General features: G+C 38.3%; 1 protein-coding gene across 4 annotated transcripts; it reads right to left on the bottom strand.

Annotated features, from left to right (window-relative positions):
* Positions 1–867: 867 nt before the first annotated feature.
* Positions 868–20172, bottom strand: LOC124872279 (glycerol-3-phosphate acyltransferase 4-like). 4 transcript variants are annotated; one of them, XM_047372072.1, is made up of 13 exons: positions 19507–20172; positions 17335–17637; positions 10372–10441; positions 9966–10263; positions 9811–9885; positions 9579–9668; positions 8524–8617; positions 8315–8430; positions 7898–7953; positions 5203–5288; positions 4995–5123; positions 1834–1913; positions 868–1553 (listed from the first exon to the last, which is right to left on the bottom strand). In XM_047372072.1, the coding sequence occupies exons 2-13, from the start codon at positions 17500–17502 to the stop codon at positions 1403–1405; spliced, it is 1413 nt and encodes a 470-aa protein (XP_047228028.1). In that variant the 5' UTR covers positions 17503–17637; positions 19507–20172; the 3' UTR covers positions 868–1402. The 4 variants fall into 4 exon arrangements, with proteins under 4 accessions (XP_047228028.1, XP_047228029.1, XP_047228030.1 ...); XM_047372073.1 differs by having other exon boundaries at positions 19522–20172; XM_047372075.1 differs by having other exon boundaries at positions 1412–1553; positions 1834–1909.
* Positions 20173–20491: the final 319 nt, after the last annotated feature.

Raw genomic sequence — 20491 nt, 5'->3', positions numbered from 1 at the left:
GAATAAAAAATGTAGATTATTTAGAATACCGGTACTTAAAAAGTAGCAGTGTCATATTTAACTAACACTATGAGTGTTTATCTTACAGAGTAAAAGTATATTAACAATTGTGAGTGTTAAATGATTTTTACTCTATAACTCAATTTAACTCTAATCAATGTAAAATCAACTCTGAAAATATAACACTGAGAGGAGTGTAACTTTAACACTGTACAGGGCAGGACCATATGTTCACCGGCTCAGTGTTGAAATTGACTCTTTAAGTGTTAAATTAACACCGCTCATTTTACTGTGCACCTGTCTGACCTGCAGCCTTATGTGCCCTCTAGATCTCTTCGATCTAACGATCATTTGCTTGTTGATGTCCCGAAGTCAAGGCTGGTCCACAGAGGTGGTCGGGCCTTTTCTGGTGTAGCTCCTAAACTGTGGAACCTGCTCCCCCTACATATCAGACAGGTTTCAACTCTTGTTTTCAAGTCTCTTAAAGCACATTTGTACTCACTGGCTTTTAATACAGCATGAGGGATGATTTATGGTTTTATTTTATCTTGTCATGTGTTTTTTTTTAATTTTTTATTGTCTTTAGCTTTGAACAGTTGTTGTAATTTGTTGTTTTAGTGTGCAGCACTTTATTCCAATGTCAGTTGTTTCTAAATGTGCTATATACAGACATTAAATTTGATTTGTTTTGAAGTTTCATTTTGGACTTCCACAGTCTTTCCAGAGCTGATTTTCTGCTTCTTTCACATTTACCGGGCCTCCTGAAACCCAAAAATGATTACATTTACCTATAAAATGGATTTAATTTCAATAGAGTGAGTCTGTTTATGTATAAACAGTGACTCCTGCTGTTAGAGGGAGGCAAACAAGAGAAAAACGTTTTTATTTAAAATTCATAAACCAGTCATTTCTAGTTAAATATTAAACTAGCAAACAGTCAAATTTAAAATGTGTTTCACCTTGCTTACTGCAGCATGCAAAGTCCAGCAAAGATTAAAGGTGCAGACAAACATAGAGCCTTGAGCCAATTAGTAAACCGCCGTACAAATGCTGGCAACACTATAGTCTCTGTTATGTAATGGCTGCAGTGCAAGCATCTGTAAACCTGGAAAATTAGTAAACTATTGTATTTTAGAGTCGGCTTGTTTAATGAAATTCACAGAACCTAGTTCCATAATAAATCAGAGAGCAGAGATATTTGAGAACAAAACACACTTACGAGACTCTCCGAATTTTCTGACCTGCACAATTTAAAAAAATAATTTTTAATGTGAAAACTTAATAGATATAAACCTTATGCTTTATTAATGGCTTTTGCCACCATGTGTTGTGTTACTGAGCAGGGCAAGAGACCTTGTAATGATAACAGACATACTGGTTTTTGTTGTCCTCTCACTTTAACTCAGTTGCCTTTGTCCCCTTCTGGACATCCACCCTCTACATGTTTGCTGTGGTTCTGGTCCTCATGGTCACTCAGAAGGATTGTGCTGAAAAGCTGCTGTTGTTCTTCTTTAAAAGCGTCGTTCACTTTGGTTCGTTTCAGTCCGGCATCCCTGGGTGAGCACATGTGAATAAAAAAGGTGCTGTCACACATAGAGTCACTGTTAATGGTAATTTTTCCCAGACCCTGTGGGGAGCAATAAGAGTTTGAGCCCTTGACATTGCTCCAGGGTTTAATACTAAAGAGTCTTCTGTCAAAGATAGAATCCCCAGTAATGTATTTTCTGTGTTCTGCACTATTATTACCTTCCTCTTTCTTTTTTTAATTCCTTAAGGAATTTGAATTGAAATGATAAATAGACTGAATGACACTTAAATAAAACAGTGACTCACCATGTGAGGTCCACTAACCCTCCCTGGGCAGCTATGGCAGATTTTACTCGACTGGCGAACTGCACTGCATCCTCTCCTTCCTCAAGAAATAAATTTTTAAAAGCAATGTCATTTAACTAGAGAGCCTCTATTCTTAAAGCTGAAATATACAACAAAATCAAACGATTCCACTCTGTGTCAAAAAAAGTATTATCATTATTATTACCATCTTTTAGCTGAGAGACATATTCTCCTTAAGGTAACATTTAATATATATATATATACACAGTACAGACCAAAAGTTTGGACACACCTTCTCATTCAAAGAGTTTTCTTTATTTTCATGACTATGAATATTGTAGCTTCACACTGAAGGCATCAAAACTATGAATTAACACATGTGGAATTATATACTGAACAAAAAAGTGTGAAACAACTGAAAATATGTCTTATATTCTAGGTTCTTCAAAGTAGCCACCTTTTGCTTTGATTACTGCTCCGCACACTCTTGGCATTCTGTTGATGAGCTTCAAGAGGTAGTCACCTGAAATGGTTTTCCAACAGTCTTGAAGGAGTTCCCAGAGATGCTTAGCACTTGTTGGCCCTTTTGCCTTCACTCTGCGGTCCAGCTCACCCCAAACCATCTCGATTGAGTTCAGGTCCAGTGACTGTGGAGGCCAGGTCATCTGGCGCAGCACCCCATCACTCTCCTCCTTGGTAAAATAGCCCTTACACAGCCTGGAGGTGTGTTTGGGGTCATTGCTCTGTTGAAAAATAAATGATGGTCCAACTAAACGCAAACTAGATGGAATAGCATGCCGCTGCAAGATGCTGTGGTAGCCATGCTGGTTCAATATGCCTTCAATTTTGAATAAATCCCCAACAGTGTCACCAGCAAAACACCCCCACACCATCACACCTCCTCCTCCATGCTTCACGGTGGGAACCAGGCATGTAGAGTCCATCCGTTCACCTCTTCTGCATCGCACAAAGACACTGTGGTTGGAACCAAAGATCTCAAACTTGGACTCATTAGACCAAAGCACAGATTTCCACTGGTCTAATGTCCATTCCTTGTGTTCTTTAGCCCAAACAAGTCTCTTCTGCTTGTTGCCTGTCCTCAGCAGTGGTTTCCTAGCAGCTATTTTACCATGAAGGCCTGATTCACACAGTCTCCTCTTAACAGTTGTTCTAAAGATGTGTCTGCTGCTAGAACTCTGTGTGGCATTGACCTGTTCTCTAATCTGAGCTGCTGTTAACCTGCGTTTTCTGAGGCTGGTGACTCGGATGAACTTATCGTCTGCAGCAGAGGTGACTCTTGGTCTTCCTTTCCTGGGGCGGTCCTCATGTGAGTCAGTTTCTTTGTAGCGCTTGATGGTTTTTTTGCAACTGCACTTGGGGACACTTTCAAAGTTTTCCCAATTGTTCGGACTGAATGACCTTCATTTCTTAAAGTAACGATGACCACTCGTTTTTCTTTACTTAGCTGCTTTTCTTGCCATAATACAAATTTTAACAGTCTATTCAGTAGGACTATCAGCTGTGTACTGTATCCACCTACTGCACAACACAACTGATGGTCCCAACCCCATTTTTAAGGCTTGAAATCCCACTTATTAAACCTGACAGGGCACACCTGTGAAGTGAAAACCATTTCAGGTGACTACCTCTTGAAGCTCATCAACAGAATGCCAAGAGTGTGCAGAGCAGTAATCAAAGCAAAAGGTGGCTACTTTGAAGAACCTAGAATATAAGACATATTTTCAGTTGTTTCACACTTTTTTGTTCAGTATATAATTCCACATGTGTTAATTCATAGTTCTGATGCCTTCAGTGTGAAGCTACAATATTCATAGTCATGAAAATAAAGAAAACTCTTTGAATGAGAAGGTGTGTCCAAACTGGTCTGTACTGTACATATGTTCATATCAACAGTGAGGATTTAGATTGAGGCAGGCTCAAATCATCACAGTCCCACCTCCATGTTGTGCTGTAAGGACAAAGGATTAATTGAAGTACTACCTCGAAGAGTTCGTTTCAAATGTGCCCATTTGACCCAGAAAGAAATATCCCATGCTTCTAATGTTCTTCATGCCTACTGTCTTGTTCTTCAACAGAGATTACCTTACAATTCTGCAACATTTTAACACACTGAGGCTGATTGTACACTATTATCTACACTGTCTGAGCAGTAACAAGTAAAGATTTAGCCCTGTGCAAGTAGGCCATTTTATGCTGTGACCATGTCTCTGATCTGTAGAACTATGATATCTGCTTAATAACGTTGCTTATTTAATCAAATGGTTTACTTTCTCTTTTCTCGTTCCATCTTATGTAACCATAATGTAAGAGGCACATACCATAATTCTTAAAAATATGTATATAAAAAAAAAAAAATCATGTTTCACAAAAGCAACCTTAGTGCCTCTCCTTATAAACACATCTGAATTAAAAAAAGGTAGTAGCACTGTTGCCTTGCAGAAACAGGGTCCTGGGTTCGACTCCGCTGGGGGTCTTTCTGCATGGAGTTTGCATGTTCTCCATATGCATGGGTTCTCACCTGGTACTTCAGCTTCCTCCCACAGTCCAAAAACATGACTGTTAGATTAGTTGGTTTCTCTAAATTGCTCTTAGGTGTGAATGAGTGTGGTTGTGTTGCCCTGTGATGGACAGGTGATCTGTCCAGGGTGTACCCTGCCGTTTGCCCATAGACTGAAAAGATGAATGAATGAATATTTTTAAACCCACAGGGGATTTTGGCTCTTTTTCTCTATTTGTAATATTTTTGCTCTTTTATTCGTTTTTCTGGTCCAAAACTGAGACCACCAGATAAAAAGCATTTTTTTTCTGTGCTGTGCTGTTGTATAGTTAAGGGGAAATGTTGCAGAAGATGCATATTCTTTACCAAAAGGACTCTCTACACCTCGTAATCTTTTATTATGGATTTATTATAATTTATTAAGGTCTTGGTTTTGAATAAAAAACATACATACAAACTGTGTTGCTGTGTTGACAGTTGCAAAACAAATGTGGTTTTTGGCCTATGCAAGTCCTTCTACGCTCTTGAAAATTGCATCTAGATGAGACATTTCACATTTACTGCCTATTTACATGTGTTGTATTTTAAATATTCCTTATGTCATTAAAAAACGTATTTGTTTGTGGTATTGTAAGGACTTCACCTTTCTGTTCATTGGTGGCAAGTACCAAACACTGCAGACAATGGCCCAGCTGCTCATCAGCCTCAGAAGGTATCCCACCAAACCAGACTGACTGCTGTTCCAAAAAGCATCTCCAAAGCGACTATCATACTGAAAGAGAAAACCTGCTCTCACTGGTTGAACTTTGAAGAACATGAGCACAGCCGAAAATGTAAAAACCCGTTTCTACCTTAATGGCTGCAGGATAGACGGTGCAGCCAATTTCAAAGCTCCCCTTCTTAAACATCATCACCGAGGTGTTGTTGACACAAGTACCTGTAAATAAATGAGGATTTTAAAACAAAATTTACAAAAGTTACTTTAAAAGTGAAAATTCAAATGTTTGGTTTCCTGTTTTTTCATTCTGGGCTCCATGGTGGCATACTTGGTAGCACTGTTGCCATGCCTCAAGAAGCTTCTGGGTTCGACTCCCAGCCTTTTTCCCAGGTCTTTCTGCATGGAGTTTGCATGCATGCGTGGGTTCTCTCCAGGTACTCCGGCTTCCTCCCACAGTCCAAAAACATGACTGATAGGTTAATTGGTTTCTCTAAATTGCTCTTAGGTGTGAATGAATGTGTGCATGGTTGTTTGTCCTGTGTGTGTGTCTGTTTTGTGCTGCGATGGACTGGCGACCTGTCCAGGGTGTACCCCGCCTCCCGCCCATAGACTGCTGGAGACAGACGCCCATCCCCGCGACCCACTACGGAAGAAACGGTAGAATATGTTTTTTTCATTCTTTTTTTAAACACTTTTTGCAGCTTGACTGAAATAATTTGCATGATTCTCGAACATTTCTTTCCAGAATTTTGTGAACACATTAGAAAACATCATAGCACTCTCAAAACCTGTGCACTTTGTAGTGAAGATTTTGAACAGACAGAACAACGGTATAATCTACACACTGCAAAAAAAACAAACAAAAAACAACATCCTTTTTTTGGGATGATAAACTATTTTCAGTTGTGAAAACTTGAAGGACTAATTGTAACATATTAGAGATAATATCTCAAGTCAGTCCAGTAAACCAATGTAGTTGGTTATTTAGGGAGTTGTCAGTACTTATATCTCTTACTTGTAAGTCATTGCAACAGGTGAAAGTTCTGCTAAATGTTGTTGTGACGTGCAGGAAAAACCAACTTTTGGAGTTTGCTGTTAAATTAAAGGCTGAGTGTTGATGTAATGATCAATCTTAACAATACAAATACTGCTAAAAATGCAGCCTAAATAATATTTCGTTGTACTTTCTGTACAATGACAATAAAACTAAGTACCAGTTAGATGTTGGTCTAGTGGTTAGAGAGCATTTGCGTTCTGGAGAGGCTGGTCTCTGACCAATGGTGTTTGGTTCAGAACTCAGACTATCATTATGGGTTCCTGAACAAGACTCTTAACCACAGAATGTTTCCTGGGCGCCAGCGGTGTGTGTAGCCCACTGCTCCTTGAAACAAAAGGGACGAGTTAATTCAAGTTTTAACGTTCTTGCAGCCTAAAATTTTAAGTCTCTACAAAAAAACTAAGTTTGGCAAACTCAAAAGCAGAAATTAAGCGGTTAAGTTGGAGTCCTGAACCTAAAAATTCCCTGAAGGTTGTTGCCTTAGAATTTTGAGTTCTGACATTTTTTTCTTGTTTTTTACAGTGCACTCGCTGGCTACTTTATCAGGTACAAATTGATTGTACCAAGTTGGTCCTCCTATTGCCTTCAGAACTACCTGAAATCATGGAAATCATGGCTGAAATCAAGGTTGGTGACATGTTGGATTATCCTGTTGGAAATAGACATCAGACTATTTCCAACTATTTCCATGGTCTTTATGACTTTAGTCATAAAGAAACAGACATGGACATGGCTCTGGCATTTAGATGGTGCTCAAATGATACTGATGGGCCCAAAATGTCCCAAAAGAATATCTCCCACACCAACATCACCAGCCGGTAGTGTTGATGCAAGGCAGGATGAATCCATGGTTTCAAGTGATGTCAAATTCTGAATTGACCGTCTGAATTTTCCAGCTGAAACAGAGACTCGTGGGACCAGGTAACATTTTTCTTCTCTGTTATTGTCCAATTTTTGTGAGTCTTTGCAACATGTAGCCTCGGTTTCCTGTTCTTAACCGACAGCTCTGGCATCTGGTGTGGTCTTCTACTGCTGTAGCCCATCTGCTTTATGGTTTCAGCTGGGTTTTTGTTGAGCTACTGTTGCTTTTCTATTACTTACTGGGTATTTTCTCCTTTTTGGATGATTCTTTGTAATCCACAGGAATCTTTGCTGGTGAAACTGCCAGCACCTTAACAGCATCTGTTCAAAATCACTTGAATTCACTTTCGTGGGTTAAACATCACCAAGTCGTCTGCACCACATCTCAACAGCTAAATGCACTGAGTTGCTGCCATACATAAAGGCAATCAGTTATTGGAAAATATGAATAAAGACATTTCTCTCTCTATGTGTATGCACACAGAGGACACAGTCAAAATGACCACTTGTTTGCTTGATGCTGGTTTTGAAACCAAAATAATTTATCCAGAAAAAAATACTTATTTCAATGTGCAATATCTCAATGTGCAAAGAGAACATTAATATATATTTTCTGAAGGTTGGGTGTTACCTTTTTAATTAAAGAAAATGGTAATATTAGACAGTGTTGCATCACATCTCTTAATGTTCCTGCTATGTTTGGTACTGTTATCCTTCAATGCTAATGTGTTAAAAGAAAATCTAAATATTTTTTGTATTTATTTTGTTTAGCAAAAAAACAAAGTCTCTAAATTTGTTTATTTTTAAAAAATGTGTTTGGTAGAAGTGAACGTTTAAATTCCTTAATATTTAACACAACCAAACTCTTCTGATTTTGTATCTAGTTAGGTAACAGGATTTTCATTCGTACCTTCAGGGAAGATGAGGACTGAATGTTTGTTTTCATCTGCAACGTGATCCCTAAGTCTGAAATGGCAGACAAGAAAAAACAAAATAGGGAGATTTTATAAATGTTTTATTATTTAGTATAAAGACCAATTATTTCTTGAGACAACATATTTGTACTATACTGTCTATTCTGTGAAAATTACAGCCTAAAGTGGCTAGCTTCTTCTACTTTATGCCACGTGTCATTGAAAACCACTCCTCATTAGTGAACATAATGAATCATAAGTTCAGATGAATATTTTTACTTTTTTTTTAATTCTTTTTTTTTTTTTTTTAATAAACAACACTAGGAACTCAGAGACTAAAAATAAATAAACGTGTCAAATCAGGTTCTGCCAAACTCAAGAGCCACTTTCTTCCACGGACATTGCAATGTTACCTTTTGGCCACAAGGTGTCTGTCTTTGACTTCAGATCGCTCAAACCATATATGAGGAGAGGACTTTTCCATGGCTCTCTGGATCATTCCCAGCAAGCCTCCATGTAACTGACCAACCTGAGAGATAATTTCACTTTTAATTCCCCTCATTCTTGGGCCTTTATAAATAGTCTTCTTATAAAAGAAGTACACCTGCTTAAGATTTCATACCAAAGAGTAGCAGCGGTCATTGGCCAGGATGATCCCATCTATTGGTGTTGTGTGGTTGGCCACACAGATGCCGTCATTCTTTGGTTTGTTTTCTCTGCGGATAAACAGACAGACAGAGAAATTATCTGGACCTCTGTGTCAGTTATACTTTGACAAGAGATCAAGTACAACACGATGCAAGAAGAAGTATGATTTGCAGTGAAATACCATCACCATATTTCAGTCTATTATCTAACATCAAGGTATCCAAACAAAACTGTGTTTATCAATCTGTATACAGTTGAACCAAGATCTTACATAACACCAACCGATGCAGTGTTTTTGCTACTTTGTACACCGAACAAAAGGGGCAAAAAAATTATCCCTTTGATAATACACAGTTCCTGTCAGACAACATGTCATCATGGACACGAATGTCAAATCAATTTAGCCATTTTAATGATAAATTTGGCCATAAAAACAAGAAGAATATCTGGAGGAGCAATGGTGATGCATTAAGACCTGATAACACTATCAGCTATCAAGCATGGTGGAGGTAGAATCATGCTGTGGGGCTGTCTCACTAACAGTGGTACTGAATGAAGGCTACCTTGTCATTTGTCCATTTTATTTCAAATCAACAGGTTTCCTAAAACTCTGATCTCAACCCAACTAAAAGTGTTCAGGCTATGTTTAAAACCAATCAATTTTAATTAAAAGAGTGGTGAGATATCCTGCCAGATGGCTTGAAAAAGTGTGGTTCAAAGCATGGTTTGCCAAGAGACCTTTAACCAAATATCAGTGTTGGCATATGTATACACTAAAGAATTTATATATAATTGTGACTATGTGTAGATTAAAGAAAATTCACAAACTGTAAATGTGTGAACCCAATTCCTGTTTAAAAAAAACATGGAAGTTGTATGTTGTGTGATGATTCCCCACTGGAAAATAAACGGTTAAGAAAAGCCATGAGTGTAGATGATCTTACTAGAAATGTAGTATTATTATTGTCAACTCTGTACAGAAATATTGCTCTGCAGCATTTTCTGGTGAGAATGTTAATTATCCCATACCTGTTGTGATAGGTGATAACTCCAGACAGAGATCTAACACACAGGCGATAACCCATCAGATGCACGGTATCACTAAGGTATCTTCTTAACCTAGGGTCGAACAGGAATGATCCCACCACAATCAGTTTAGTTGGATCTAGACACATAGTTAATCTTGTCAGGCTTTTAGCTTTGTATCAACCAACATTAACGTCACTTGCTCGAAGCAAAAGTGAAACTGATGGAAACTCACTTTGTGCTGGGTAGGAATCCCACCACGGTGCTTAAAACGATGAACAGAAAAATTCCTGTTACTGCCACAGTTACTCTGCAAAAAATAGAACAAACGGGTATTTAGGAGATTCCTAAAAAGTTTTACTTCTAAACCTACCTTTGTGCCACTCTGACCTGAAAGGCAGTAGTACACAATAGCGGATTACAACTCCCAGAACCCAAAGGGCTAAAAGTTTTAGACTTATGTAGCGAAAGTTGAGGTTGCTCCTTGTCAGCAAGTTCCAGCTTTCCAGTTCCTGCGCCGAGAAGCACTTGGTCACATCATCATCTAAAATGCTCTCCAAGCCTTTCCGACAGAAGAAGAAGACATCAGCGAGGTCAAACCGCGGCTCCAAACTCAGACAGTCAGCAGTACGCCGAAGATCCTGGATTTCCTGGCGCAAAGTTGAATCTGGCATTTTGGATACGATGCCTTTAGGTAGAAAAATTATTGTTATATTTTACAGTGAAGAATATATGAATAAGTGAGTGATTTGTTTATAACCGGTGCTGCTAAAACACAGAAATGTCAACATTTTACCACTGGTATAGTGTCTGTAGAGTTGATGATTCTTCTCTTTTGCCTTTAGCTCCATTTGTAAGGTTGCCCACTAAATGAAAACAATGAAACAAACAGCTGTAATTTCTGTAGGTCACCAGAATGGAATTAGAGATTTAAGGAGAAAATGTGCAGCAGAAGGCAATGATCTGATCAAAGCAATAAAATTACACAACAAATTCCCTCTGGAGCAAAGCTATGTTCCACAGAAGGTTGGGAGAGCATGTGCTTTGCAGATGATAAACACTATAATGGGGCAATTTTAGCTTCAGACTTTCACTATCCAGCTTGCTAATTCAAATAGTAGGTCATAAACATGAGGGGGGAGGGTTCTGCATCAGATATATAACAGAAACATTTATGGAGTCACTGTGGAGTTGTGCTACAAACAGGAAGATACATTTTTTAGTTAATTGTAACGAGCTGAGAATTTTAAGATGTCCATAAACTTATGAAGAGAAATCAAAAGTACAGCATTTTAAAAGGTTTAAAGTTGGTCTGGAAATCTTATATCCTCATCATGGACATGACTATCAAAATAATTGTGGGCTTTTGCTTATATATTTGAACATTTCTATTTCATGGTGCACTGTTATTAGAAGATGCAACGTAGAAGGTGTTTTAAAAGTGGGTACAGTTTGAATTTTAAGGTATTTTTTATATTCCACTTGAATTCAACACCATTACCTAATTTTGACCAGTTTCCAAAAATGCGACTAGATGACAGTAAGAATTGAGCCTTACTGCTGTCTACTGCCTTCTGTTGAGCTGTGAATCTCCTTTTAGTTACATGTTGAATCTAACATAAGCTAGCGATTAGCCGCATGCTAACAGTGTCACACTAGTATTTCGTAGGTTCCTGATGGTTGTGTCTTACATTTTATGTTGAGAATGTGTGAAAGTCTATCAGGAATCACTGTTAATTAGTTGAAAATTATTTGTGCTGCTCTGCGTTATTTCTTGCTTTATTGCGGTATTTCATTATTGTACCTAATTTTGCAATAGTGCGACTGGCAAAAATTCAATTCAATTCAAATTCAAAAATACTTTATTAATCCCAAAGGGAAATTAAATGTTGTTGTAGCTCATTATGAAGGTTTCCTCAAAGAGCCGTTGTAGATGCTGATGGCTGTGAGCAGGAAGGATCTCCTGTAGTCCTCCGTCTTACAGCAGATCTGAAGAAGCCTCTGACTGAAGATACTCTGTTGTTGTAGGACAGTCTCATGAAGATGATGCTCAGGGTTCTCCATAATGTTCTTCATTTTATGAAGAATCCTTCTTTGCACAATGATCTCCAGAGGTTCCAGAGGAGTCCCCAGAACAGAGCCAGCCTTTTTTATCAGCTTGTTGAGCTTTTTTAAGTCCCTGGCTCTGATGCTGCTTCCCCAGGAGATGATGGTAGAAGAGATCACACTCTCCACAACAGACTTATAGAAGATATGCAGCATCTCGCTGCAAACACCAAAGGACCTAAGCTTCCTCAAGAAGTACAGTCTGCTCTGTCCCTTCTTGTAGATGGCTTCACAGTTGCATCTCCACTCTAGTCTGTTGTCCAGGTGAACACCGAGGTATTTATACTCCTCCACCACCTCCACTTCTTCTCCCATGATAGAAATAGTTTTTGACTTATTCCTGTTTCTCTTAAAATCTACAATCATCTCCTTTGTTTTAGTCACGTTCAAAATGAGATGATTGTTTCCACACCATGCCACAAAGCGGTCCACCACCTTCCTGTACTCAGCTTCTTGTCCATCTCTGATCCACCCCACGACTGCAGAATCATCCAAGTATTTCTGCAGATGACAGGAGTCTGTCTTGTAATGGAAGTCTGAGGTGTACAGAGTGAAAAGGAATGGTGAGAGTACAGTCCCCTGTGGTGCTCCTGTGCTGCTGACTACCTGGTTAGACTCACAACCCTTCAGTCTCACAAACTGTGGTCTATTTGTCAGGTAGTCTTTGATCCAGGAGATTGTTGAGGCCTCCACCTGAGTCTTCTGGAGTTTCTGAGAAAGCAAATCAGGTTGGATTGTATTAAATGCACTGGAGAAATCAAAGAACATGATTCTCACAGTGCTACTGGCTTTGTCCAGATGACAGTGGGTTTGTTGAAGCAGGTGTATGATGGCATCTTCAACTTCAACTCCACAGCGATAAGCAAACTGAAGGGGGTCCTGATGGTTTACTGTTTGCTTACTCAGGTGGGCCAACAGGAGTCTCTCTATGACCTTCATGATGTGAGATGTCAGGGCAACAGGTCTATGGTCATTGAGGACTGATGGGTGAGTTTTCTTTGGTACCGGAACAAGACAGGAGGTCTTCCACAACACCGGAACCTTCTTCTGGGCCAGGCTAAGGTTGAAGAGGTGCTGCAGAATCCCACAGAGCTGCTCTGCACAGGCCTTCAGGACTCTAGGGCTGACATGATCTGGACCTGCAGCCTTATTCCTATTCAGTCTCTCCAGTTGCATCTTCACTTGACTTCTTGAGACACACAGGTGGAAAGGGGAAGCAAAGGAAGCATCAGCATCTTCTAATATGGTTGAAGGCAAACATGTAGAAGCAGAAGGGTCTAGGGCTGAGGGAAGATAAAAAATGTGAGGTGTTACTGGACAGCTGTGGGTCCTGTGGGTCAAAGGAAGGTGGAATGTCTGTTTGGCTGTGAGCAGGAGAGGAGGATGCAAAGCTTGTTTCTGAACTGAACCTATTGAAGAATGTGTTCAGTTCATTGGCTCTGTCCAGACCTCCATCGGTCTGATCATCCTTCTGCTTGAAGCCTGTGATCTTCTTCATCCCTGTCCACACATCTCTGATATTGTTTTGCTGGAGCTTGCTCTCCAGCTTCTTCTTGTACACCTCCTTGCTGTCTCTTATCTTGACTTCAAGTTGCTTCTGTATAATCCTCAATAATTCTCTGTCTCCCTCTCTGAAGGCTCTTTTTTTCTTGTTAAGCAGGTCCTTCAGGTCACTGGTGATCCAAGGTTTGTTATTGGGGAAGCATCTCACGGTTCTGGTGGGGATGATGTTATCCACACAGAAGTTTATATAGTCGGTTACACACTCAGCCATGGCATTGATGTCCTCTCCATGTGGCTGGCACAGTGCGTCCCAGTCTGTATCCCCAAAGCAACCTTGCAGAGCTTATTCAGCTTCCTGTGACCATTTTCTCACAGTCCTCTTTATTACAGGTTGTCTCTGAACAAGGGGCTTATATTTCGAGCAGAGAAAGCAAGATTGTGATCTGATTTGCCTAGAGGAGGTCTTGCTGTAGAGATGTATGAGTCCTTGACATTTGCATAAAACAAATCCAATGTTTTGTTTTCTCTGGTAGAGCACCTGACAAATTGTTGAAACGTTGGAAGTGTAGCAGAGAGTGAAGCATGGTTAAAATCACCAGAAATTGCCACAAAAGCATTGGGGTTTTGTGTCTGTAGCTTAGCAACAACTGAGCTGATGGCATCACATGCAGTGTCAGCAACAGCGGAAGGTGGAACGTAAACTGTTGCCAAAATAACACTGGTGAACTCTCTTGGTAAATAATATGGACGAAAACTTACTGCCAACAGTTCAATATCTGGACTGGAGAGATGACACTTCACAGTAACATGTCCTGGATTACACCATCTGTTGTTCACAAGTACTGCCAGTCCACCTCCTTTACATTTGCCGCTCCTCTTTAAATCTCTGTAAGCTCGTATGGTTAAAAAGCCCGGCAGAGAGACGCTGGAGTCGGGGATATGATCCTGCAGCCATGTCTCAGTAAAACACATGATACTGCATGCCCAGTACTCTGGCTGGGTCCTTTGTAGGGCTTGGAGTTAATCCAACTTGTTTCCCAACGATCTCACATTGCCCATCAAAATCGACGGAAGAGATGGTTTGAACTTCCTCCTTCTCTCTCTTCACTTAGCTCCTGCTCTGCATCCACGGCGTCTCCTTTTCAACTCATCAGGGATTTGGGGTTGTAGCTGAAGTATTATTTGAGCTTTTGAGATATTAATCAGCTGCTCCCGGTTGTAAGAAACAACCCCGTTGCCATGGCAATGCATCATAACAAATGTCCAAAAATAGAAAGTATCAAGAAAAATCATCCAAGCTGCACAGCATCCGATACTGGAGTGGACAGTCATCCAAAAAAAAAATCAACTGTATCCACCACAAGAGGAATAGTTCCCAAAAAAGACTAAATCAGAATCAAAAGTAACAGAGCTACTCCAACCTGCTGCCACCTTGAGCGGCGCAATTCTAAAATTAAAAAACAGACACTCAGCATGATACTACTACCACTGTGCTTTAAAGGTCGTACAGTGTTCTTTGATTTCATCGTTACTCCTCCAAGCATTTTTTGTCGTAGTACACAAACAGCTTAAATCTGATTTTTAAACACATCCCCAGAAAATATTTGACTTGTCCATATGGGCCTTGTGATAGGAAATAAACCAATTTTTAACTATTTTTTTGCTGACGAGGAGAACTGATAGGTATTCTGCCAGAATAATGCCTGGACCTTGTTGGTGGGTACAAACATGTTGTTTCTTTCTCTGTAATGTGCTAGGGGATATTTCACAAAATTTTAGTGGAGGTGTATGAGTACAATTGAGCCTGTATGTATAATTGTGACTTTGTATGGATTACAAAGGATCCATATTACTATATTAAAACTTGTACACTTAGTTTTTGTTTTGAAACATAATCAAAAGTGTTTCTTGTGTTCAGTCCACTCTGAAAAGTATGGTTTCAATAGATTATTAAAAGCTCTTAATTATTTTGACCTCCATACCTACATTAAAGAGTGTCTCTAAACTTGTATACACAGTTCTAGAGTAAATTTACTTATTCTTATTTATGCATGTGTTGCATTTATTTATTTATTATTATTTATTTATGGAAATACACTTAAATGAGGAATTTATGCAGATCAAAAAACCCTCAAAAGGTTTAAATTCTTGACAACCACATGAGGAATAATGACCAAATAATCAACAATACTCTTCGTTTTGTTCAAAGATGATTTCTAAACTTGGATGTTTTCTATTTTTCAGTTTTCTTAAACAGTGTTTGGATCTCATCTGTCTTGTTATATTTTCTACACATCCAAGGATTGGGGAAATTGAACTGTAACAGCTCCCTAAAATGACTCGAAATCTCCAAAGCAGCTAATAGAGAGGACTCTTCCAATCCAAGAATAACATTTTGCGACAAAATTGTTTATTTTCACTTTAAATAGAGACCAGGTCAGAATGTATTTAGCTACCACATATGCAGCTAAACCTCAGGGATTAAGCTTATTCAATAAACTGCTACAGAAGTGAATGAACCACTTCCCAGGGGTCTTAGATCACTCAAGACCAACTCAGATGGTGGTCCTGAGGTTCTAAGCTTTTCTCTCACTATGGAGGGAGTAAAGGAAGCACTAAATCTTCACAAGCAAATAGCATCATGTCTAAACTGATATCTTAAGGTTTTATGTTTCAAAATCAGTTTAAAGGTTCATGTTCCACATTGCATGAGAGTTTTCAAATACACTTTACATTTTTCAAGCCCTGACCTCCAAAATGGGAAATTCACTACCAAACATGGATGATACCATGTCCCCTAGAACCACAGTGTAAAACAGCATATTATTACAAACTTGAAAACGGAGTTTCTTCACATAAAAGGCTTTGTTGTCACCCAGTGGCAACACAGAAAATGGATAAAGAGAGCATTCTTAACATGAAACATGGGTAAGATTTGTGAAAGTAACGAAATGAAGGTGTATTTTTCTTCCCCCACCCAAAAGACTTTTTGCCCCAAGATTATAACACAATTGATATTTGACTTAGGAGGAAGCAACAACGAAAAGCTGAGGGACAATAACACAAACCAGGTGCTTTCACAGCTATCAATGATAGTTATAGCGGAGTCAGAGGTCAAAATACTTAGGCGACCGTGGGTTTGTTGAGAATAAACTTTCTCAGATAAGAAAATGTATTTTTTCTGTGCTTTTTAGTTGTATATGCCCTCTGTCACTGCAAAAACGTTTTTACAATTAAATCAATAAATCTATCCAAATGCTCCTCATGCAGGTTCAACAACTCTGTCTCTGAACCAAATAAACAACAGACTTTATATCAGTGTTTCTTTACTTTACTTCCAACCACCACATGTGTAGCCTTAACATGAAGTGATTTTTTTCAGGGCCAAACAAGAAAACTAACTGTAGAAGGACTTAAAGAGTTTGAAAGGTCTGAAATATGGTGTCCTCAAAGTGCCATTAAAACCTTGCAAGTAAAACATGGACAGCTTATGAGGAACAAAAGAGGACTTTCACCTGCTTCCATTGACTGACCCTATGTTTTACACAACCACTGCATGCCTTGCTGATGACAGCTGTTGGGAGAAAAGGAAATGCTGACGCCAGCGAGCATCAGTGTGACATTACTGGTCAAAACTGAAGAAATTAGATCTACCTTAATGCTGCCAGAGTTTTAGTTTTTTTAAATTACAGATTAACTAGCTGTTATTTAGCACTGTGGTAAATTACAGTCAAATTACTCTCCTCAGAGGGCTTTTAAATCCCCAGGTAGATTGCCTGTTTGTTAGATCTCCAAGCTACTCCAAGCTGACTTTCTCCTCCTCCGACAAATCACCTTATCAAGCTTCTGTTCATGAACTCACATTCAAGCTGGAGACTTTGCATAACTTTGTGTTATGCAATGATGCTGTCAGTGTTCCAAATATAACATTATCACCCTTTAGCAACTTTTGGCTGGGTTCTCAGCTGCTTTTTGCTCGGTTTCTTTCTTTTATATGTTTTAAAAACGTATTTCCCAACTCTTGACATTGAAATGAAAATAACTCTTATGGGCTACAAGCATGGACACAACTGAAGAGGAATAATTGGTAAAAAAATTATGATATATGCTATTTAAAAGAAATAAGAATTAAGAGACACATCAAGCTCACCTCAAATATACAGAGAAGTGTCCTCATGTAATATTTATGGATACCAAAAGAGACTCCAAGTACAGCTGGCACAATTAAGAAGCCAAACACAAGAGTCAGCCACACATTGATGGATAGGCCAAGATATTTGGACAGCAGCTCATCAGCAGGAGACATGAACCAATCCATGAATACAGCAGAGAAGGAGACGTGGAGATAGATGAGATGGAAACCTTCAGCTTTACCAAAGGTCTTCCTCTCTGTTTAAAACCATGACCACTGTGGAAGTCGCGGAGTCATACATTAGGAGTGAACCATCTAGATCTGGTTAAAAAAAGAGTAAAATTATCACAGATAACAGACACACAACACAATTTATGATGTTAAATCATTGTTTCTCGATGAAATATTGATTAAATTATCTGTGAAAGGTAACTTTCACCATAACTTTATGGTCATTGCAGCCTTTTTAAAATGAGCTTAAGGCTGACAGCAAAAAGAATCAAAGTCTAAAAATCAGTTATATCTATATGAGCAGTGGAAGTTGATGTAAAACACATCTTGCTCGACATTCAGGTCAATTTGGTTTAATTATGTTTATTTATATAGAACCAATTCATAAAAAAAATAATCTTAAACCAGTTTCTAAGACCTAGAAATATACAACAGCATAAGAGCAATACGTCCTTGAAGATGATATGATGAAAGGAGAAAGAATGTGCAAGTATAACGCTTTATATATTAAATAAAGTAATTTTACAAATTGTATTGGCTGTACTGACATTTCTACACCTGCAACAGCTGTGTGATGTTCCTGGTCTGAAGTAGATGTAATCTAAGGGGGTGGAGGTTGGAGGCCTCCAATAGGACTAACGCTGCTTCATTGATGAACAGATATTATTCATTAAACTATGTCTCATTGGTTATTTTTTTTTTTTTTTATGTGGTCTTGAGCAAACCTTGTCGTATGCAAGAGTCACTGAATGCTGACCTTTGAATAATTCAAGCCTGAAAAAAGACTCCTAACCCTGAACCAATTTAAAATACTCTTACTGAGGAATTAGTTGAGCATTAACCTGAAATCAGTGGGTACATATTGGAACCCACACGTTATCCTGCAGGGTAATATCATGGGTTTGCCCCATACTGGTGGCCAGTTGCGTGATGAATACTCACAATGGGATCGAACTCGTTAAGTGGTGTCATTAAGACTTAATGCTGCAACCGCCTGAAATGCTACCTCTAAACCACTTATGTTCATTGATGCCCATTTCAGATGTACCAGCTGCCACAAATCAAGTCCTTGACATACTCATTGCTGATCCAGAGTGCCTTTCTAAAGTATTCATACCCCTTGATCTTGTTTCAAAATGTTCTGCAACAAACCTCTGAAGCATTTATACCATGATTAAATACAAACGGGCACTACACTTTTCAGATTTATGTTTACAAAAACATTTAAAAGCCATGTGTCTTTTTCCTTTCATTTCCCAATATGTACAACTTTGTGTTGGTCTGTCATGTTTTGTTCTTTGCATGAGATTTGTACCCTTTACCGTGTGATATGGCCAGAAGAAATAAACGAAAAATTAAAAAAACAAAAATACATTAAAAACTGACTTCCAAAAGAAAAGCGAACAATTAAAAATGTCCCATGAAAGATAAACTACAAACATGAATCATGGCAAAAAATCATGGAAATATAAAATATAAAAAGTTCAAGGAGTGTGACTACCTTTACAAGGCACTGTACATGTATACCAAATAAAAGTGGCAGAAATAATGACACGTCAATTAACATGTCCTTAAAGCTTCCAATAATTTGTATGGTGGATTTTTTCAGATACTGTTCATCTGCTTAAATAGGTTTTTATTTCTTGCCTTATGTTTTTCAAGTGTTCTCATCTTTTGTAAATTAATACAGCACCTCATAATGAAAAAGTCAATTACTCCAAATATTTTTCCAAGCTTTAAATATCGTACATATACGGCCAAGGTAGCTATTCTTAGTTTTATATTTTAATAATCATTACATGTGCAGGAACAACATCATAACATCACTAACATCAATGTGACTGGCTCTAAACCACGCAACTCTAACCACACCACTGATGTCTGTTAATAATAACCACTTAGCCTTAATTTAGACCCACAGGTTTACAGCTCGGAGGAATTGGAAACAAAGTAACCTACACAACTGTCTCCTACCATCCTTCAGATATGAAGTTGTAGCTGAGAGGAAGAAAGGTGATCAGGTGATGCTCCATATATAAGAACAGTCCCCTCTGATGTAGAGGGACTGTGTGACTCGGTTCTGTTTGCTTTTCAGACAATCAGCAACAAGTCCCAGTGGCAACACTTGGCAACAGGTGGCCAATGAGAGCTGCAGTCACTGCTCTGGGGGATGGGAATAAACCTTAAATCTGATTATGGTGGATTTAAGTGTCACTGTAGTGAAGCCTAGCACCAAGAAAAATGAGGAAATTAGTTTTGTTTTTGTTTTCAAATTTTGTTGATTTAAATAAATGTTAAGGCATTGATGAAATATTTGGCTTTTATAGGATGATTTTTACAGAATTTAGATTTTTTTTTTTTTTAAATGGTGAAATGTCAAGTGGCAGGTTGAGAATAAAGTTGAATGATTTTCTTTTCTAAACTGAAAATAATTATTACCACACTGTTTATGGCCTTAAATTTCCATTTTCTTTAAAGCTGTTAAATCTTTTAAACATGTTAAATATTTTAAAAATACAGGGAATTTTGTAAATATGGCCAAAGCAGGCCAGTACGCCAATCTTAATTTTTTTATTTAATCTTAAAATTACATTTCCTGTCATTTCCACTACATTAATAAAAGTACTATCATGCTTTTATTTTAACATTTTCACTTTTTTCTCATAAATATTTTGATTTAATCATTTCTAACTGAAATTTGATTTGATACATTTTGACTTCACTTGGCATTATGGCTTTAAAATCTCTCTCCTATATTTTTCTTGATACCGTGTCAGGTAAGACACATAACCCTGGATCATCTAAATTTGTCCAGCAAATGATTACATGGTAGTCTATGAAACCTATATAAAGAAAAACACTATATTTTAATGAAGCAAAACCCATCTCTAAGTTAGTTCTAAAAAGGTCCCCTTTACAGTAATTAGTGAGAACATAAATATAT

The sequence above is a fragment of the Girardinichthys multiradiatus genome, chromosome 8 (assembly GCF_021462225.1).
Source record: "Girardinichthys multiradiatus isolate DD_20200921_A chromosome 8, DD_fGirMul_XY1, whole genome shotgun sequence".
Lineage (NCBI taxonomy): Eukaryota > Metazoa > Chordata > Actinopteri > Cyprinodontiformes > Goodeidae > Girardinichthys > Girardinichthys multiradiatus.
Note: the sequence above shows the minus strand (reverse complement) of the source record. Positions and strands in the feature narration are given on the sequence as shown.

Bases quoted from the DNA above. Each gene is read 5' to 3' on its own strand.
- LOC124872279 (XM_047372072.1), bottom strand. From the start codon at position 17,502: ATGGATTGGTTCATGTCTCCTGCTGATGAGCTGCTGTCCAAATATCTT. The intron at 10,264-10,371 runs GTAAAATGTTGA...TTCTACCTAAAG, and splicing joins CTACAGACACTATACCAGTG to GCATCGTATCCAAAATGCCA. The intron at 9,886-9,965 runs GTCAGAGTGGCA...TATTTTTTGCAG, and splicing joins TGTGTACTACTGCCTTTCAG to AGTAACTGTGGCAGTAACAG.